Here is a 22,500-nt window from a genome sequence, read left to right as displayed (position 1 = left end):
TCCGTGGAGGCCGGGCAGGGCCTGTAGCGGGCAAAGTGTGTGTGTGTTTTAGCGCGGTTTTGTCCACATTGCTTACGGTCATTTCCTGATAACGTTCCTTTCTTGCAACCCTGAAAAAGAGCGCGCTTGTCATTTCTCGGCTTTTTCAGAAACTGGACACTTGGCCTGTCAGGGCTTTCCAAGGTGCAAGAGATTTGATTTAGATAAAAGCAGAGGTTTTACTTTTAAAATGGCTGAATCCAGTGTCATGCATCCTACAGAAATACACAATGTCCTATTTGCAAACATGGTCTTTGATAATTCGCAGAATCTGAAAAGCCTTAAAAAGGCAAAAATCGTGGTCATATTAAGAACTATTTTAATTCACATTTAATTTATTGGAAAGTGTATTGCAGTTACGTTTGCAGCCACAGAGTTGCAGCAAAGTAAATACCATCACTGTTGTGTTACTTCTTTTTAAAGTCAGCCAGTCTGTGTGTGACTCAGCCCCACTCTGACTTACAGTCTCCAGGCTGTGCAGGCATCTCCGGCTCCACGTTTGAAGTCAGGCTGCGAGCTTCTCCCTTCACCTTCTGTGCCTGTCAAACCCTGGACTGTGAGAGGGGAAAATCCCTAGCAGGGAAATGAGAGAGAAGACAGAAAGTGAGAGGAACTCATGAAGAAGAAGAAGAAGAAGAAGAAGAAGAAGAAGAAGAAGAAGAAGAAATGTTGTGGCGTGTAAAGACTCAGTAGAGACAGAGAGGGGAGTTGGAATTAATGTCGGTTGAGCGTTGGTTGGGCTCAGTCCTGCGTGGTGGAAGTGTCTGCTGAAGGGCGTCCCGTCTGAAGGGCAGATAAAGCCGTGTGTTTGTAGGGAATGTAGGTGGGGAGGTGAGAAAGTCGTCAGGCTCGGTCTGTAACGGTACTGTTCCAGTGACTGCCCCCACCACAGTGCTGTCTGTCTCTCTGCTGGCTGGAGTACCAGGAAGCTACAGTGGCTTATCGAGAGAAGGCAAGCAGCCTGGCCCAGCCTAGGGGCAGTGTGTGTGTGTGTGTGTGTGTGTGTGTGGTGCAGGGGCCACTTCCTGCTATTCTCCTCTTGAGTTTGGTTCCCATGCACTCTGTTGCCAAGTGCAATGCTGCCAGAGCAGCTGATCCAAGCACCCTGGCTGCACCCCCTTAGCGCCGGCCACTGGACCCACTCCCACACACACACACACACGCACCTTCACATCCTCGTAAACACTCGCGTCGCCGACCAGGGCCACCGTCGCCACGGAGACCGGAGGCATGCACACCATCCACGGCCTGTGCAGGGTCTGTATCAGCCGCATGCTCCCTCAGGTTGGTGCCCAGACAGGCAGACTGACAATTCGACAGACAGATGGACAGACAGGCAGACCCTGACTAACTGTTCTAAAGTTCTTGTTATTTATATGCACTCTTCGTTTTTGCATGTTGATTGTGACAGGCTGGCTGAGGTTTTCCAGTGAAGCTGTTTCTGTCTCACAGAATTTGTCCACAGTGGCATCTCACTGTAACAGCTTTGTACACTGTCTTATTTGAAGGCGAGAAGTCCAGAGACAGCAGTCTGCTGTGTTAGCCATACCGACATACGTGTGTAAGATATCTAACAGGTCATTTGTCATTTGCCTCTGGTGCTTAAATGATTTTTGCTGGAAGGACTAAGTGGGTCAGAATGGCTAAACTACTGGAGGTGAAGTCATGTGTGATATGCATGGTAGGTGTGTGTTGGGAGATGTGTTAAGAATTACACTGTAAAAACACCAGAGATGGGAAGAGGGTGAGAGAGAGAGAGAGAGAGAGAGAGAGAGAGAGAGAGAGAGAGAGAGAGAGAGAGGGTGCAAAATGAGTGAATGCTTAGTTTTTTTTCAGAACAGAATTGTTATTCAGAATAATTATTATTATTAACATGTGAGATTTGTCCAAGAAGTAGAGGGGTGGAGAGAGATGGGGGTGTGAGAGAGAGAGAGCGAGCGAGAAAACACTAACTGCTGCGATAGGCATGAAAATGCACATCCACCGATCTAAAACACTCACACAGAAGACTACTACATCCAGACAACTATGTGCAGTTATCAAACAATGTGAACATAGCTTGAGGCAAATTGTGACACAGCCACACAATTAATAGCGTGATGTGTTTCTGTTAGTTTCCAGCTGCTGTTGCAGACTACACTTGTTTAGCTCTTGCTTACATCCACCCACTCACTCCCTGTGTTCCTCCTTGCTAGCCTGTTGTGTCTACGAGTCGCAGAGTTTTGACCCTAATGTTAGGGCACAAACTGGAAGTAAATATGTTGTTTTCTACAGCTCCCATCCAGTTTACTACAGCATAATGTGTGAGTGAACCCAACAGTGCAGGTCTGTGTGGGTGTGTGGTGTGTGTCAGCAGGAGCAAATGGATCCAATACCCACCCGGTGGAGCACAAGCCAAGCTCTTGGAGAGCTGCCTCATCAGGGGAAAAACCAGACCTTTCCTGTATCCTACATCCAGAGTGCTGCTTTTTTTTTAGGGATCACGCATGCAGGTCATATGGCTCTGGGCTCCAATGTGAGCCTTGTTGAGAATGTGAGAATGATTCAAATTCTGCTGATTCTGACATGGATGCTCCCATTGCACGTGTGGGGAGGGTTCATGTGACTTGTGTTCTAGATTGTCACTCATACGCTACTCTGGTCTCGTTTGGCACAAGAGTGACCCCTATAAAACACAAAGGTTGAGGGCGTTCTGTAGAAGCACTGTCGTTTTAGGGTCTTAGAGGGCTGTTGGCTGATTCATGGGCACTTAAATAGTAACCTGCTCTTACAAACTAGTTGTCAACATTTTTTCCACCCCTAAGTGTTTTATTGCCCCCCTGGGCAGGCTTCAAAATGGCATTTAATAAAAGTAGAATCTAGTAGGACATGATTTGTGGCTTACTGATGACAAGGCAGTAAGACACTCAGCTCAGGCTCTGTGTTTAGACTGGTCTTGTGTGTGAAGTGTATAAATGAGACAGTGTGAGGGAGAACATTTTTTTGGATCTGTGTGAGTGTATCGTTTGTGTGAGTGTGAGTGTTTTGGGGCATGTGCATCAACTTTTTGGAGTCTTATGTAAGTGTGTATGAGGTTTTTTGGTGCTGTGTGACTTGCTGTTTTATTCTCTTTGGTTTCCAGTGCACCACTTCACCGCTGCAGTAGCCAGACTGACACTAAATGACTTAGACGTTATTTCTCTCAATCTGTGGCCATTTAAATCCACTTCTCCTTTGCATTCCTACTCTCTCTTCTCCTCAATCGCAACATTGTAACATCTCTTCTTTCTACCTAACCTGCTCCACCTCTCTTCTCCAGTCCATCTGGCCTTAGACCTGGCAGTCATTTTTCCCGTCTCCCTTCCTCCCCTCTGTTATCTGTCTCCCTCCTCCCTCTCGGTGTGTGATCTTGCACGAGGAGTAGTCTGGCTCTTGCCACCGGCTTGGTTAATCTCCATCCTCTAGCTGCGCGCCACGGCCTCCCGCGTCCCTGTGCCACAGATCCCGCAAAAAACCTTGGAGTCTTCATAAGCTGAGACCACACACATGCCACACCACACACACACCAGTTATAACTGGACAGCAAAGGCATGCTGCACTCTACACACACCCTCCAGATCACCGCGACGCCAAGCGTCTGGGCGACTCCACTCCTGTCAGATGCGGGATCCTTTAATTCCGTGCTGTGTTGCAGGTTCTTTTAGCCAAATTCTCAGTAGTGCATGACATACGTGACTCAGATATGACCAAGAACATACAGCCCCACAACCACACCTACACATGCATGCACACAGACACACACACAGGGCTGCAGAAATAGATTATTTTAGCACTCGAGTATTCTGTTGATTACTCCACTGATTAATCGAGCAATTATATAAGAAATACTTTTGCTTTATTAAAGAGCAATAGTAAATATACAAAACAGGATATAATACAGGCCTCTTGAAAAGAACAACTAATTATATCTACTTAGAAAAAACAACATTTTTATTGTTTAAATTGCATTGTTTTAAATAAAAAAATCTCTGAAATGCAAAAACAAATAAGTAAATAAAATAATGAATTACTTTCATTATATTATATTTTCTATAATATCTAATGCATAGATGCAAACATGTCAAATTCGATGTCTTTGGCAATAAACAAGATGAAAAATTGCTTCGGTACAATTCAATAATCTCATGTAGGTAGCGCACTGGCACTTTGCAGGCTCTCCTTCCATAAACTAGCAGCAGCAGAACTGTTTAACCTCCCGAGTCATGTACGAGCACCCTGCTGTGTGGACCTCTACTGTCTCTGCAGTTGCACCAAAAAGCAGGATGGTAGTGACTATTAGGGCTCTGGTTGGACTCAATGTCTGCGTTAAATAAACATATTTGTCTTTTGTGAAGATACTGGATTTTGGGTGCTTATTCATAGCCTCTCCGTCGCTTGTTAATGATCCTAGAAAATACGCAAAAATACTTCAAAAAAGAACTTTTAGCTTCTTCATATTATCCACCGTCATTATATGGTAGAAATAATACAATATCACCGCGCTCTAACGTTGTTTTGGTTTGCTCCCACATTTTTGTTGCTGTATTTGGCTTGATGTACATTTTGCACATATTTCGCGTAAGACACGATAGGAATATTATGGATATAAAAGCTTCAATTTAAAGAATTTGCATCGATTATTTTTAGTAATCGAGTTACTTGTTTCAGACCTACACACACACACACACACACACACACACACACACACACACACACACACACACACAAACACACACACACACACACACACAGAGCAGTGCATTACATATGAGAATCACATATGACCAAGAACACGCACGGGCTGACTTTAGATCTGACCTTTTCTGATAGACTTTAGACATAACTTTACACTGCCTGACATTATATTACATTGTCTGACTGTAGACCTGACTTTACACTGCCTGACATTAGACTGTCTAATTTTAGACCAGACTTTACACTGCCTGACATTACATTACACTGTCTGATTTCAGATATGACTTTACACTGCCTGACTTTAGACCTCTTTGATTGATGCTCTTTGCAAAGCCGAGCTTACACGTACCATTTTGTTTTTTAATGCTCATCAGATTTTCAGCTTGTCAGTATGTAACAGATAAATATGATGGATCAGAATGAAAAAAAAAAGTAATCAAAAATTAAACTGAAAATAAACTACAGCTCTGAGGTAATCACAAAAGGTATACAGCTGGATGGCAGCTTGGAGATATTGTTTTTAATGTAGTTCAACTCAAACTGAAATCCTTGCCTTTCTCTAGGGTTTCAGTAATATCCCTGCTCAGCAGACACGCTGGAAATGACTCCTTTGTTCTGGGGGATACTGTTAGTTTTGGCCCTTATAATGGCATTATTTGAATGTGTGTGCATTGTGCATATGTGTGTGTGTTTGTATGGGTGGGTGTGTAATGTCTGTGAACATTTCCTCATCACATCAGATTTCTATGGAAGTCTCTTCTCTTCCTGCCTCTGTGTGCGTGTGTTTCTGTGCTGTCTTTATTCTTCTTTGTAGTGTGTTGCCACTGTGATGTGGACCCCTCTGGGTGTAGCCAGTCTAAAGCTCAGAGTGATGGACGACCGAAGCAGACCTCGTGACAGAGATGGACACGTCCAAGAACGTGCCTCCGCAAACTGCCATGTAGCTGTCCTTTACTCTACTCTGCTTTTCTGGCCATATAATGGTGTGTGTGTGTGTGTGTGTGTGGGAGGCATATGATTATGGCTTATGTAACAGAGGTTGATGGTTGCAAAGTCTTGTGAATCTACTTATTGTTTAGAGAGAGAAAGTGCGTCTTTGTGTGTATGCATGTGTATGCATGTGCATGTGACTGTGTGTGTGAATGTCTTCTCATGGATGTGTTTTTGCAGTTTTGCATTATTATGGTGCGCTAATTAGCATTGTTCTAACATATCTGTTGTTTGAATCAATAATTTTTTGTGTGTGAGTTCTGATTTTCTTCTTGACAACTTTAGAGACAGTTTGTGGTCTAGGATAAAGTTTGTAATAGAAGGGTTGGTTTTGTTGGTGTGAAGTGTGCGACTTTCCACTCAGTTGATTTCCACGGTAATTAGTCATGCTGGAGACTCGGGCTACTGGGATGCTAGATGATATGATGTCCAACAGGTGGCAGTATGGTGTATTCATACATGTACGTTTGTATATTGTGTGTATTGTCTAAATGTATTTTGTTTGTGTTTGTGTGTATGTAATGTGTGCATATATTGTGTATGTGTGTGTACGTGTGTGTGTGTGTGTGTGTGTGTGTGTGTGTGTGCGCGTGTGTGTGTGTGTCTGTGTGTGGTGTAGGTGACCATCGTTCGAGGAAAGGATGGCTATGGGTTCACCATCTGCTCTGACGCGCCTGTGCGAGTTCAAGCTGTTGATCCAGGCAAGAACCCCACTGGTCTGGCCGCATGCCAGCATCTGTGTATGTGTTTATGTGTGTGGGAGAGAGAGAGTGGGGTGGGTGAGAAAAATTCTCAGAGGCAATGTTTTAATGTTGGTCATTTTGTGTGTGCCTATGTGTATGATGTTACTGATAATAAGTGTGTGTGTGTGTGTGTGTGTGTGTGTCTGCTGTTTGTGTGTTACATTATGGAACATTTAGTATCACTTTTCAAAATGTGAAGATGTCTGTGTGTGTGTGTGTGTGTGTGTGTGTGTGTGTGTATGTGCATGAAAGAAAGGCTATAGTTTTCTGAGGCTTACTGGTGGGGGACAACCTGTGTGAGTGCATGAGAATGAAAGTGTGTGTGTGTGTGTGTGTGTGTGTGTGTGTGTGTGTGTGTGTGTGTGTGTGTGTGTACTTGTGCCATTTTTAAGGACCAATTCCAATGTCACGGGCTGTTGAGTTTTGCGGTGTGTATGTGTCCTCAGGTGGTCCTGCAGATCTGGCTGGCCTGAAGCAGTCGGACACGCTGCTGCAGTTAAATGGCCAGCCTGTGGAACAGTGGAAATGCGTTGACCTGGCTCATGCCATCAGGTACACCTGTGCTAGTGTGTATATTAGAGGCAGATGTCTGTTTAATTAGTGAGCTTGTGGTTAGGTTTAGATTTAAACTTTCAGTTTCAGTCACCTGTTTTTAATGAAAATTGAGTTACCTGCTGCAGTTGTGCTTACTGGGAACAAGGCAGATGTATGGTTTTTTCCTTGCAGTGTTGAGGACCTCTATTCTGAAAAGTTTTTATTTTTTATTTTCAAGTGTTGTTTACTTGGATGCAGTTTATTTCTAGCCCTGTCAGTCATGCCAGGGTCAGCCCATGCTTGGCGCTGGTTGGGCTGAATTTAGGAGCCACATAAAATCATCATCAAGCATTCTGCTAAATGAGTCACTACTTTCTCTTTCCTTACTTTTCACCTAGCTGTCTTTCATCTCTCTCTCTCTCTCTCTCTCTCTCTCTCTCTCACACACGCGCGCGCACACACACACACACACACACACACACACACACACACACACACACACACACACACAAAGAAGAATCTTCAGCCCGTTTGTCTTTTACTGATTTTTGTTTCATATTGAATCTCTCTCACTCTCAACTCGCTCTGTCTCGTCCTTCTCTGTTTTTCTCATTCTTCTTCCCACTACCTCTCCCTCCCTCTCTCTCTCTCTCTCTCTCTCACTGTCTCTGCCCAGAAACAGTAGCAGTGAGATCATTGTGGTGGTCTGGCGTTCCGGCTTTGAGGGTCTGATCCACCACCCCCCATTTAAAACCTCCGGTTTCGACATGCCACTCTCTCCACCCAAAAACAAGCAGAAGGACAAGACACCCCCAGTGCCACCCCTACCAGCCCACCACCGAGCTAGCCGGCGAGTGCTGGTTAATGGGTCGGAGGGTGTGCGGGTGGGGGGTGTCGCCGTCCCGTGGGGAGACAGGCGGGAGGAGAGTGAGGTCAGCAACAGGACACACACCCACACGCTCAGAGGGACACGTGTCAAAGCCTCCAATGGGGACGATTACATCATCCTGTCACCCATCAACCCAGGAGGACAGGTAAAGGCACAGCCTACTACCTACTTACTGGATGTGTGACTGCTGAAGTGTAGATCTGAATCCATTATTATGCCGAGATTTCTGACTTGGTTTTAAACTTTCAGGGCTCTTGTGCCAAGACGAGCACTGACCTTTTGTCTTTGAAATTGTTTTAGTTGTAAAAGCAACTAAAATCATCCAGTTGTTAATTAGCTCTGGGCACTGATATAAAATGTGAGCAGAGCTGTAGATATTTGGGAAGAGAACTAGAAAAATCTGCGCGTCATCTACATGGTTTTGATAAGATAATCTGCTGTTTTAGGATTTGGCCTAGTGGAAGCATATAGAGATTGAACAGAATGGGCCCAAAGAGAGATCCTTGTAGGATGCCACACAACAAGGATGCTTGTTGAGTTTCATGATTGCTGGTGGCAATAAAGTAGCCCCTACGTTTCACATATGATTTGCACAAGCTAAAGACTATTTCAGATTGCCCTACCCAGTTTTCTGGTCTGTCTAATTCTGTCTGTCATCATTGTCAAATGCAGCATTAAGATCAGGAAGCGTAATGTTCAGATCAGTGTCATTCAGGCATATCTATAATTTCTTAAGTCTGACACATATAAATTTGTCTTTTTAAAGAGATGCTTAATAAGGGTCATTTTTGGTGGCACAGGAAAGATCCCAGAAAGTAGCAATCCATTCACTATTTACAATAAATACATTGCTATACAGCTAAAGATTATTAAAAAAAGTGAGTAGGCAAGAGGTCTAGTCTGCTTGTAAGTGATTTTAGATATTGGACAGTTTCCTCAATAATATTCTGGTCAATAGCAATGAATCGACACATAGTATGAACCTTCGTATTGCGAGAGAGTTCAAGTTGAATATTATCTTACAGAGTATTGGTGATGGCCTGTTTGACTTTTTGGATTTTATCAGTGAAGTATATTACAAATCCATTATAATATTAAACAGATAGAAGTTCAGGGGATATATGTACTGGTGGAGTTCTCAGCCTTTTACAGACTGTGAATAAAGTGCAGGCCTTATTGTTGTTCTTGCCTATGATAAGAAGAAGTAGGACTGTCTGGCTTATCAGAGAAGTGGGATTGTCTGGCTTTATTTACTGCTAAGTTGTAGCTATTGAGGCTCTGTAGATATCATAGTGAACTAGGACTTTCAATTGATAGAGTTTGAAGTGTGTTCAGGAGGCCTATAATTTGTGAGTAGTATTCAAATAAGAGGATGTCATCAAGTGCTGTTTGCTATTTCACCTCCTTTTTTGTTAGCTCTACATGCACTGATACATTTAAAGTTAGGAGGGACAGATTCCATATGAACAGCTGCACTGTTAATACATTCCATTGAGGTTTCATTCAAGAATGTTGTTTATCCGATTTATGTGAAGTAATAAGATCCTTAGCTAGCAACGATTTGTTTGTGAGAGATCTAATGTTGAGAAGAGCTTTATAACTCTGGTCTTTGGCTCCAGATTAGTTTGATACTGCTAAGGAAAAGCTGTAAGAAGTGGCTGACACACAATGTGACTTAAGTGAGTTCTGTTCATTTCTTTTTTGCTAAAATTCTTTTGAATTTGTCTCTGGAGGTTGGAGAGTATCATTTTAACCTATGTCTTATAATTCCCTAAACAGGTTTATTTTGTAATGTTGGCAAGCTGGCAGTACATTATTCAATGTATTACAAAAAAAAAAAGAAGACAAAAACCTGCCACCAAATACCAGTCTGAATTTATTTTATTAGTTGGTTTCAGTCAAAAGTGCAGAGCTAAAAATAGCCGAATAGTTATTAAAATGTAATAATAGAAATAACACCTTAACTGACAAATCAGAACCAAGTATTTCAGAGGGGTGTAATACATAGAGTTAACACTATAATAGAGTCTTTTGCACAGTCATGGAGAAACACCTATTAGTGCTTTCACTGTGGAAGCTTTATAGATTTATAAACAGGAGAACTTTTTCCCCAGGAAAATCAAAAGCTAATCCATTCAGATGCGTCACACTGGAATCTCAAGGCATTTATAGCAAGGCTCTGCCAGTTTGTGAAACAGCTTTGAAATGTTGCTCTGTTGCATGACGTACCCCAAGCAAACCTCAGCCAAGTCATTTGACGGTGAGCACTTGAGCTGATTCAGGACTGCCAGCACATTGTGCAGGGAGGTGTTGCCTCCAGAAATTGAGCGGAGGTCTCCTGCACTAAGCATACTGGATGAGCTGGTATGGAAATGTATATCTGTGAGAAGCTTGTGGTGGTGAAGGTTTTTGATCAGGAGGTGTTCTATTTGCTAAAATATGCCGCGAACAGAAACACGGGTGAAGCAAAGAAAGCAAAGAAAGCAAGTGATTTTAGCAGCAGAAGCACCTTATACTTTTCCCAAAAGGAGTGTCCTGAGACAGCTATCGACACAGACGGTGGCTGTATCTTTAAGGTATATTTTTACACAATAAACTTCAAATATACATTAAAAAAAACTACATGGATTGGAGGTTTCAGTGTTGAAATGACAAATTCACTTGCAACATCTTGAGATTATAAAATAAAACTCACCAAGGCAAAGAGAGGTAATCATCTAGATAGTTCAGTAAACACTCTGTGGATGGATCAAGGTAATCTGGTGCTCTGTGTCCTGTGCTGTTGTACAACATATGAGCTGCATAGGAGCCATTCGAGTTTTTATCTGCACTGGTTTGGACCAGAACCTGCTTGATGTCGTTCCCATTACAGTTAGGCTGGTGCTTGCCCAGTAACCTGGTTATCAAGCAGACACACTTTTCTCACTGGGAGTCTAATCTGGGGTGGGTGGATTGAGCAGCAAAGGCTTAAATACCCAGTGTTTGAGAAATGCAAAAAATAAGATCTTTGAGAAATCTGGATATGATTTGTTGGTCAAAACTTGTTATATTCATTCATAAGAAAAAACAATTCCTAAGAAAAATATTTAGATAATATTACTAAAACCAGCAATATTTACCATTGTTTGCTTTTCATTGTTTATTATTTAGTCCTGCCATTTATACTTTTATCATGCTCTTGTAGGAACATGCCAGTCAATCCCCAGAGGACATCCAGAGGCTTGTTTTTCTCAATCCTTGGCACTTATCAGCTCATTCTGCTCATTATGACTCACTTCATGTTTATCACTTTACCTCTGATGCATGCTGCTGTGGCAGACTGCATCACACAGATGGTCTGCCATGTGTGTTCGCGTGTGCACGTGGACAGGTCAGGGTGACGCAGAGTATCACACACAACTGACAGACAAACCATAAAATGCTTACCTTTCAGAAAAAATATATTAAAAAGTGGTGATGTGCTGGATGGCAGAGATTGGAACAGGCGCTGTCCGGCTGCTTTCTGGTTTTCTCTTCCCTGAGGGATTCGTAATGCTGTCTGTTTGTCCAAGTGGAGGCAGGTTTACACAGGGCCGTGATCCTGAGTTGCCCCGAGCCCATTTTGTTGTGAGTTTACTTAATTGGCACCCAAGAGGATTGCGTTTGGTACGGGGGAGGGCTGGCAACTGGACTACAGTTTGTGAATCTGAAAGATGAAACAAGCTTGGCTTCTACTTTTATTTCTGTCTCTTTTTCTTTCACTAAATGGAAAGGTCAGTAAGATGGATTTCTGTAGTTTAACGTGTCTAATGAATAACCTAGCAAATGTCTGTTATATTACAAACTAATAGTGGCACAATAAGTCATATATGACACAAAGAATTTAGCCTTTTTCATAGGAAACAGGATGTATGAGTTTCACAGTGAAAATAGTATAGCCCTAGAAAATATATATATATATATATATATATATATATATATATATATATATATATATATATATATATATATATATATATATAATATACACACACACACACACACACACTCTGGACCCAACAGATAATTAAGTCTTGCAACATTGTAAACATTGTACTACTGTTGTAGGTAAACCTAATGTTGTAGGTAAATCTAATGCCCAAACTCCCATGACATTATTAACATTAAAAAGGTTGCAAACATCCTGATTCTAAGCTACAACAGTTCACTGTTTTTGACCAGGGAAGTTGAACAATAAAATCGAGCACAGTAGGAAAACTATATTTATCTATCTATTTATTTATTTATTTATTTGGAAGGCCAAAGGGCTATCCAGTTAGCTGCTTCATGCTGGTTTTCTATCATTTATAGCAAGGATTTGCTTTCTTTAGAAAAGCATTAAAGTGACTAAAGTTGACCTGTAACTTGGCTGTTTCTTAGTCCAGGCAGTAGTTTGTGTTATCCACATCCACAGAAAGTTGAAGCATTCCTCTTTGCTTCAACGTACAGATTCAGCTCCTATACACTTGCTCATCATAATCTAACTAGCAAACATCATTTTTCTATCATTCCAGATCCTGAGGCCGGTATACGGAGAGGAACACGGAACTCTGGGTAAGTGTTCTTTAATATGCCTAATATGCCAGAAACGTGGAGAGTCATAAGTCCCATTGGACTTTTACAGATGTCTTGTGTAATGGAGATGACTGCTGGCCTCATTGCTCACTGCTGGTTCTGTCATGCTCTAGCTGGGAGGATGTACCCCCCCAGGCAGGCCCCTGTTCCCCAGGCCCAGGTCACCAGTGCCCAGGCTGGCCCCGGTCTAGCTAGCAGAACCAGCTTGCTACGCTGCTCTAGCAACAACAAGTCCACAGCCTCTCCTGTTGGGACCTGCCAGAAGAGCTCCAGCTTCTCCAACTACCAGAACTGCACCATCGTGAGGTCGCACATGCCCTCAAACACCAACTATGGCACCTATGTCAAAGTGGCTCCCAAAATTCTCATATTTCCCATCTTTGTGCAGGTATCCACCCTTGGTAGTTTGCTATGATCTGTCTGTTTTCCTATCTCTGCCTGTCTGACTCTGTGGTGAAGTGCTTCCCTGTCATATTTTTCTAGTCAAGCCTGTTAAAAAATCATGTGTGGGTCTTTTCTGTTTCTGCAGCGCTTCCTTACCTGATTAGCTGGCTAAAACACTGCACAAGGCCTGCACATGCTTCATGATTTTTGCTTCATTCTGGAGTGACCTTAAGTTCACTTAAGATGGGCAGCCTTGCTTGACCTTCAGTCTTTTTGGTCTGTGCACTTTTCTGTGTGTCTGCCAAAGCTGAAATTATTCTCACTCCATTCACTGCATTGGCTTTCTGGGCATTTCATATAAATGTAAAGAATTTGAATTAAATTCTGAATGAATTAAACGCAGATTAACATGAACCATTTTACATTATTGAGGAAAATGTCTAAAGACTTCTTAAAGGCACAGCAAACTTAGAATGAATTAGTAGATGCCTTGTGCCCTGTGGCCAACAGCAGTCACTGAAGAAAGCGAAGAATTTCCTGTTAACGTCAGCACCCGACAGCAGCAACTTTCCGAGCTGCAGAACACTTCATACACTTACCTGCTCAGGCATCATTGATAAACCCCAGTAAACAAGGGTCTTAAGAACCCCCCAACCCCTCGTTTCTTGCTCATCCTGCTAGTTCGCGGCCCCGTGTGTCTATGGTGTGTTAGTCCACCTCCAGAAAGGATGTGGCTTTTTTTTTTTTTCTCCTCTTTGTGCAGCAGTGCAGAGCGCAAGTGTTTTTAGCCTCGTGTGGTCAGAGCCGCCTCGCCATACAGCCCGGCCCACCAGCACGTTTCGAGCTGCGGGGGCTGAACTGAGCGCAGAGTGAAGAGCGCCATAGCAAGTTTGGGCTTCAGTTAGCTAACCTACCTGCAGTCAGCATAGCCCTGTCCTTTGTTGCAGAGCGCTCTAGGATGGAACTAGCACCTGTGCGTATAAATGCTGCGTGACGGACAGAAAGCTCTTTAAGAACGGTTTGGGAGACTGCGGTTGTTCTCCTGAATCCCGAGATGGTGTTGCTGATGTTGTTTGATGTTGTTGTTTTTCTTCTCCTCCCTCCCTCGTAGCCGCTGGATTTGTGTAACCCAACCAGATCGCTGGTGGTCTCCGAGGAACTGACTCTGCATGAGAGCAAACATCTCTCAGTCAAGGTAGGGGTGTGTGTGTGTGTGTGTGTGTGTGTGTGTGTGTGTGCGTGTGTGTGTGCACGTGTGCGTGTGCGCGTGTGTGTGCGCGTGTGCGTGTGTGTGTGCGCGTGTGTGTGTGCGTGTGTGTGTGTGTGTGTGTGCGCGTGTGTGCGTGTGTGTGTGTGTGCGTGCGCGTGTGTGTGCGTGTGCATGTGCGTGTGTGTGCATGTGTGTGTGCGTGTGTGTATGCGTGTGTGTATGCGTGTGTGTGTGTGTGTGTGTGTGTGTATGTGTGTGTGTATGTGTGTGTGTATGTGTGTGTGTATGTGTGTGTGTGTGTGCGTGTGTGTGCGTGTGTGTGTGTGCGCGTGTGTGTGTGTGTGTGTGTTATGTGCGTGTGTGTGTGTTTAAGAGGAGAGAGAAACACAAGTATTAAAGGGCTCCGTTCATACTGTTTTGTCCCCATTAGGGCTTTGTCTGTGTCTGCGACTGTGTGTCGGCGGACTGGCCGTTATTGGCTGAGGAACCCACCTGAGAGTGGAGGCACATCCTTTTGAAGCAGCATTATTATTTGGTTTGACACTGCGTGCAGCACAGCCGAAGGGGAGAGCATGTATGTGCGCGTGCGTTGGTGTGCTTGCAGGACTTTTTTTGTTACTTTGCTTGTCGTTCTCTTCTGTGCACTGTTCTTCTCGTGCTTCGCTAGGTGAAACAGGGGACCTGTTTGCAGTGAGGACGAGCAGAACGTGCAGAAAGCCATGGGCAGGGCGATGGGCTTCCCTGTTAGTGCAGAGAGAAGTGGGCACTGTTTAAGTGCCCACTTGTTGAATGGCGAGAGAGAGAATGGATGGGTGGGTCTCTCGATTTCTCCTGCACCCTAAAAAGAACAGAAATAGGGTGAAATATGTATTCTGCCAGGGCTCCGGTAGACATTTTTTTTGTATGGAGGTTACTTTATCAATACTGTAATTAATGTTCCTTTCATGGCTAGGAAGGCAGTGTACATTGAACCTTTATATTGCTCTCTTTCCTGTACTGCGTTCTCACTACTGTTCCCAGAGTCATTTGGAATATCAGTAGGAAATGACAGAACAGCAAAGCAGAGAATTAATGTCACATTTCTGAAAGCAGGAACAAAAAAGGAAGGTGGAGCTCAATAGGGCACATCCTGCATGGTCTGGTCCCTGAGAGACACTCCGGTATGAATCACGCTCTTACTAGTGAGTCAGCAGAATTCCTAGTAATCCAAACTGACACCTGACCAAGTGTCATCTGGAACCTTGATCTTCCTGCTCTTCTGATAGACCTGATTTCAGTGTCCCACTTCTTTAGCCTGTTTTTGTTTGCTTGTTTTGTTTTGCTAATGTCTGAGGTGACGTTTGTAATCTATATGTTAATTATGGAGTTAAAATATGGTAATCCGCATGGGAGAGTCTTCTGAGAGATGCCTGAGCCAGCTCCACTTTGACAGCATTACAGCAACTTTTTAGAGAAAACTTTAAAAAGTCTCACCCAGTCATCACTGACTAGGCAGGCACTTTAGGTCCTACGTGAGTGCAGCTAGTGTGTGGTATTTCCGTTAGTCTGCTACAGTCCTGGAATGACTGTAAAGCCTTTAAGGGGTCCCTGTATGGGCTTAAAGAATATTTTTGTTAAGTCAGAGCGATCGCAGTTTCATTTCTCACAGAGTGCATCAGAGCTATCCTGAGAGGGGAAGTCAGGCAAATGTGGTCATCCTACAGTGATAACGCTGCACCGGAAGTGGGGTGGCAAAGATTAGAGAGAAAGAGAGAGCAACTGAGAGGAAAAGGCCAGACAGTGTGACCTACAGGTATTTGACCTTTGACCTGTCCAGAAGCCTTCCCCTCCTACATCAGCCACTTCCACACACATTCCACTGCTACTGGTGCGAAGCCAGGATCACACTCCTGTCTGCTCTGGCTCCTTCGCCCTGACTTCGGCCACGCTGGGCTGAACAGAACCAGAAACAGAGCCAAGCTGTAAGAGAAGAGTCCTACAGCCTTGGACTTTTCCACTGAGTCAGCCTTTGTCCTGTCCATCCTTTGTCCTGTCCATCCTTTGTCCTGTATTTCAGTTAGGAACCATGCTGAAAGCAGGGATATTAATGTCCATGGCTGTTTGTCTTCCATTGGGCAGTGGTAGCTCAGTGGTTAAGGCACTTGACTTCTAACTGGAAGGTTGCTGGTTTAAGCTCCACCACTGCGCCTGAGGAAGGCCCTTAACTCTCAATTACTTACGTCATAATTGTAAGTCACTTTGGATAAAAGCGTCAGGTAAATGTTCTTAGTTTGTTTGTTTATTTGTGGAGACAACCCATTTTTTCTCTTTTTCTGTTTGACATTTGAGGTTTTGTGATTGTACACAGTAATGCACTATATTGTACTCTTGCTAAGAGAACTTGAGAAAGTAAGATCAGTGTCTGCAGATTGCCTGGGATGTGTTACAACACTTGATGATTTTGAAGGAGAAAGCACATGTATAGTTTTGCCTTTAAAAATATTTCATTAAAAGTTCAATTAAATATTCTTTGGCCTTAGCAGTAACACTGTGCACTGTGAAGTAGTTATGCAAAGTGAAGGCTCAAAGGTGTGTGTGCGTGCATGCTTTTCGGATGCCATTGTTTATAATCATTTGTGCAATCAGAATACAGCCTTTAAAAAGCTCTTCTGGTAAATGAAAGGTGAATTAAACCAGTAAAACCTGAACAGGATTTAACACACTTTTAATTGTTCTGCTGGAATTTCAGGAGTAGGGAAAACCTGACTGTCCAGACCTGTGTGAGTGAGAGAGAATGCAACACTGGGTTATGGATATTATTGTTTTTATTTTATTTGCATTGTATTCAAATCTGACTTTTTCATTAAATCTGCTAAATTCAACAAATACTGCAAATGAGCAGGGTCCATCTAAGTTTAATAGACAAGTTACATTACTGGTAGAAGAGCTGAGATGTTTCTGGTCGTGTGGGTTAAGACAGTTACTGCGCTGGTAGGAGAGCTGAGATGTTTCTGGTCGTGTGGGTTAAGACAGTTACTGCGCTGGTAGAAGAGCTGAGATGTTTCTGGTCCTTGTCTAGGCCTTATGAGAGAGGGAGGCGTAAGTAAGCCACACGAGCAGGAAATGCCCTTTACAGCTCTTTGCCATCACTGTTATCTATGCTATGTGTATGCACCCTATGCACACACACACACACACAAACCACAAAAAACCCCTGGTCTATGTCTGTTCCAAACCACAACAGTGTGCTGCATGGAGAGGAAGCCAAGCATATTACTGAACTGGTGATTCAGTGTGAAAGTATATCAGAACAATATTACATTTACAGTTGCATTTAGCAGATGCTCTTACCCAGAGTAACTTACAAAAGTGCTTTGTCATTACTCATAGAATACATGAGTCCATATCTTTTAGTTTCTTACTTTGTCCCAATACGCATAACTGGAGGTGAGAAGTCCTACTCTTGAGGGTTTGAAGCAGGTGAAGCCTAATGCCTAGAAAGGGCTCCTTTCCATTCAGCTGGGTAGCATACAGTACACTCACTCTTTACTTTGCTGATATCATTAACATTACAATGCTGATTGTTTTGCAATTGTTCTAGATTAAAATAGTACTTATCATATGTCTCTGCTTTGTGCAATGGGAAGGTGGGCTAGTGTGTGTGTGTGTGTGTGTGTGTGTCAGAATCAGTTTTTATCAATGTATGTTACAAGCACTCAGAGCCGGGCAGTGGTAGCTCAGTGGTTAAGGTATTTGACTTCTAATGGGGAAACTTGCCACTTCAAGCCCCACCACCAAGTTGCTATTGTTGGGAATTTTCCCATCCTTTAGTGAATGCACGCTCATTATTGCTTAAACATTTGCCTGTGAACACGTTCTTCAGTCTGCTCACCTTCCTCTCAGAGACTACACCCAGGCTGTTGCAGCGCTGTAGACGGTCAGGCAGATCTGCAGACCTGTCCCCTGTCTTTGGTGGTGGCAGCATGCCAGCCTCGTGCAGGCAGGGCTGCTGGGTTTGCCTGCCCTCGCCTCTCTTTGTCTGGGCCCCAGTACACAGTCATGAGAGGCTTTGCTAAAACTAAATCTCAAAGTGCTCAGGAAGGAAGGTGGTTGTGAAGAGCCCCTCTCTGCAGTGTGTGTGTGTGTGTGTGTGTGTGTGTGTGTGTGTTAGCTAGCCTCCCCACCCTGCTGGACCCTCTGGGCATTGTGGTTTGGTTACTCTTCGGGTCATGCGGTTAGGCTTTGCACAATGCCCTTTAGAAAAAGCTGCTTGTTTTATATATGACAGTGAAGGCTTGCTGAAACTATGCTAAACAATGGGTTTCAGAAAGCTTACTGATTGTGATCTTAGCAGTGCACTATAGCAGAGCTTGTTCTGTTTTTCACCATTCTATTCACCATCATCGTTTACCTCTAAGCCCTGGCTGTAAAATCACACTTCATTAACATGTCCTTGCGCCGAATGCATTTCTGTGTCCCAAGTCCACATTTACATTTCCGGAGTATTATCGGCTGCACTAATGTGCTCATGGCCTTGTCTTCAAAGATCAAAGCTGCGTTGTGGATTCTGAGTGAACCAGAATCTAGGAAAAAGTCTGAACTTTGATGAGTGAAGTTCATTGCCTCCTCAGGTCACTAGAGCAGATTTTCCTGTTTTCCAAACAGCCTGAGACGCACACTGAGCCATCATAGGGCACAAGAGGCGGCTATTCGGGGAAATTCTCAGAGCATACAGATGTTTATTAGATATCATCTTCTATACTGAGCATAGCCTTGTAACCCTAAGCTGTGGTTTAAAGCCCCAACGTTCAGTAGGTTTAAGTGCTAACTTTCAAAAGGTTTAAAGTGATTTCAGCATGTTAAAGTGCTAACTTTCAGGATTAAGTTAATTTTCAACAGATTAAAAAAAAATGTCATAGGAAATTTGTCTTCTATTTGTTATTATTCAGTTCAGATATAGGCATTTGATGCAATATAGCTCATGAAAATTAAAAGTATATGTTATAATGTTTAGCTTGTTTCTTGACTTTTTCTACTTAGATCATTTATTTGCATGAAGTATTTATTTCTTGAAAGAAAATTTGAAGAAATATAATTTCACACAAAAGTCACTTAAGATTAGATAAAAGTCTAGAATTTGGGAAAGGACAACATTAGATATAATGACTACAAGATGTTTTACTATTTTTATATAGTATAGTGTTTAAGGCCATTTCATGTACAGTAATACTGGACAGACAACTAACAAAGGCCTCTAAAAACCTATCTTCATATGTTAAACCCCAAATATGTCCCCAAAACACAAGTTCATTTTAAAATTGATGTTATAATTTGCACTACCCTTTAAAATTGTACAGGTAAAAGTAGATGATTCTTTTGGCTCATCTTCTGGCTCTACTACAGGAGCCGTATCTTCTGGTAGGGTTTCTTTCTGGCTTTTTTTTTGGCCTTTTTGAGGAACATTGTTATTGGAAGTTGCTGCCGTTCTTTCTTCAGGGTGTCTAGGAGACTTTTATACAGCTGGAGCAGAGTATCGAAGCCACTGTTAGATTTTAATGCCAGAATCATGTGAGGATGCCATGACTCAACCATCGTTTGCACATTCCTTGCTGTCCTCAAGATCTCGGACAAACGTTCCAATGTCAGGAACTTCCTCTGCCTCTGTCTCCAGTTCTGCTTCCACATCCTCTTCGCTGGCAGACCTCGTAAACTCCTCCAGATCGGCATCCGTGAGGGTATTTACTTCTACTTCTGCTATGGAGAGATGCTGCCTCTCCATACAATGATGCCGACCTTAAGTTGAACCGTTTTTGAAAACGGTCGAACCATCCCCTACTGGCAACAAAATCTTCAGTGTCCCTTGATGTTCCTGGCTGTGCTTCTGCGCCTTCTTCCGTTGAAAACGGTTGGTACAGATTCAGTGCCTTTTCTCTGATAATGTTGCCAGCTAAGGGGATGTATTTTTTCCTGCAATCGTTGATCCACAATGCCAATTCCATCCTAACGATGTATTTATTCCTAACGTTGGATACATTTTTAGCAGTTTCACGGAAACTTCATGAAACGGTAATAATAGCCGGTAATAGCCACTTCGTTCTTCTGGATGTAGCGTACCGTACTTTCATTGACGCCGTAATTGCGGGCTACAGCCGCGAAGCTCTTTTTTTCACGAAGCATATCCAACAATTCCACCTTCTTCTGGAATGTTATAGTAGCCTTCGGCCTCTTAACTTACTTGCCAGAAGCCTTAGAAGGTACAGGGCGCTTGGGAGGCATCTTAGGGTTTGCAGAAAACGCAAATAAAACACACACACAAAGCTAACACGCTACACGATACATTTGACACATCGAACGAGGTCGTGAGACGCGATAAACTGCGAATTTTAAGTGTGAGGTTCCAAGGAAAAAATACGCGAATTCGTGAAGCAACAGATTCAGAAGCGCGAATTTTCTGGGTATTATTGTACTGATAGCATGAGAGTTTGAACGTTGAAAGTGGCCCTTAAGAATATAGTTAACAGTCGTGTCACGTCATCTCCCTCTCCACTACCTTAAAAACTTCTTAAGCAATTGAATAGGAACATTTAAGTTAAAATATAGATTTAATTTTTTTTATGCTACAATATATATATAAATTTTTTTTTTACATATGCAGTATGTTTTTGAAAATATAGAGTATGTTATGTTTTTATGCATCATATTATTTGTATGCTGCTGGCTTCGTGTGTTACAAATGCAAATATTATTACACACTACAGTGCCCCTAAAGTTGCAGCTACTACCGCTGCAGGAAATTCTGTGAGACTTCACTTAATCAGTTGGTTCTCTACTGGCCTAGCAGGTATAAAACATGTGCTAGCACATGGGCCTGGATACTGAGGACGTCCTGCTTCATAAATCAATCCAGTAACACTTTCCACTTTTACAAAGTACAGCATCAATCCCTTGGTTGATGTGTATGTAGCTGATTGTGTAGTGTGTGCCTCCTCTCTGAAGGTGGTGGTGTGTGCTTCCTGTCTGAAGGATTGTCCTGTGCTGACTGTGTGTTGTGCTAACACACTGCTGACTATGAACACAGTGCTGTACTGTCCTTAAGGAAGCTCAGTGCAGCCCAGCTCATTTCTAAGTAACACCTCTTATTTGATCAGCAGCACAGACTCGTTGTATGCAAATGTAATTTTTGTGCCTTAGATGTGTTAAAACATTAAGGTGTGTATGTGGGTGTGCATTTTGCATTTGCATTCATTCAGAAAAAGCTTGGTCATGTTCAGCTTGCGTTCAACATTTTGTGTAACTGAGATGCTTTTTTGTATTTGTGAGGGAGCGATACATTTGATAAACTGGTAGTATGAACAACTCATTAATATCCTCTCTCTCCCTCGTGTGGACCAGGTGACTGTCTTCATCTATACGGACTTGATGTTGGTGACCAGGGAGGATGAAGCTGGTCGCTGTAACGTGCTGCAGAATCCTCTCTTCCTCAGACAGCTGCAGCTGCAGGAGGGTAAGTGGAGCTCACACACACAGTGGAGCTAACCATATACAACACAACACACACACACACACGCGCAAACAAACGCGCACGTACACAACCACACACATGCAAACAAACACACATGAACACATGCACATACACGTCCATACACATAACCGCATGCATGCACATTATTACCGTCAAGCACCCACAAGCCCACGCACATGTGCGCGCGCACACACACACACACACACACACACACAAACAAACACAAACACACAAAAAAGCATGTTTGCACACATGCATACAGGCATGAACATGCACTCGGATACACTACTGACTTATTTCTGAAGCCATGTAATACTAACAAGGTTAGGGCAGGAGACAGTGTGCCTACTGTAAAAGACACAAACTTGGACACACTTCAGCAGTGTCCTGTTCTTCTGTTTTGTTTTGTTTTTTTCCACCAAGTTAGTTAATTATGTCTAAAACATGCAGATTCAAGCATGGAAAAAAAGAAAAGAAAAAAAAAGCGAATTTCAGGAAGGAAAACCAGCAGCTTGTGAAGAGGATAGTTTTGGTGAACGAGGGCTAAGTTCCAGTGCTTTGTTCTCTGTGTCACCTGGCGAGTAAAGGTCATGCTGGGTTTGTACCTCACACATCCCGTGACAGAAATTTGTCCATAAGAGTCCATGAGAGCGAAGAGGAAGTACTGTAGAGCGCCACTAAACCGCGGTTAACTGTTTGCTCCACAGTTGTACAGAGACATGATAAAATAGCAATGAAGAAATTTTTAAGGAGGCCAGTTTCCATGTATAAATATTACAACTCATGCAATGTGTGTGCATCTGTATGATTCAGGTGAGGTTTTTTTCAAAAATACCTCAGAAAGCAATTTAAGATTATTTCAAGTGGTTGCATGACCTTGTCCAACTTGGTGTTTTAAAAAAGA

At 42.9% G+C, this 22,500-nt stretch overlaps 1 protein-coding gene across 8 annotated transcripts in view; it reads left to right on the top strand.

The window, feature by feature from the left end:
• rgs3a (regulator of G protein signaling 3a) overlaps positions 1-22,500 on the top strand; it is a 127,531-nt gene that overhangs the window by 11,202 nt on the left and 93,829 nt on the right. For 2 of the 8 annotated variants that reach the window (XM_035526932.2, XM_081720210.1), the window contains 7 exons: positions 6,362-6,443; positions 6,932-7,037; positions 7,696-8,053; positions 12,441-12,480; positions 12,615-12,889; positions 13,997-14,080; positions 21,467-21,578. In XM_035526932.2, the coding sequence (XP_035382825.1) occupies positions 6,362-6,443; positions 6,932-7,037; positions 7,696-8,053; positions 12,441-12,480; positions 12,615-12,889; positions 13,997-14,080; positions 21,467-21,578 (1,057 nt within the window). Of the gene's footprint in view, positions 1-717; positions 1,324-5,374; positions 5,693-5,717; positions 5,736-6,113; positions 6,204-6,361; positions 6,444-6,931; positions 7,038-7,695; positions 8,054-12,440; positions 12,481-12,614; positions 12,890-13,727; positions 13,859-13,996; positions 14,081-21,466; positions 21,579-22,500 lie in introns of those variants that run through there. The other 6 variants (XM_035526931.2, XM_081720211.1, XM_081720212.1 and 3 more) reach the window with 6 other exon arrangements.

The sequence above is a fragment of the Electrophorus electricus genome, chromosome 8, assembly GCF_041902795.1.
Source record: "Electrophorus electricus isolate QZ-2024a chromosome 8, ASM4190279v1, whole genome shotgun sequence".
NCBI lineage: Eukaryota > Metazoa > Chordata > Actinopteri > Gymnotiformes > Gymnotidae > Electrophorus > Electrophorus electricus.
Note: the sequence above shows the minus strand (reverse complement) of the source record. Positions and strands in the feature narration are given on the sequence as shown.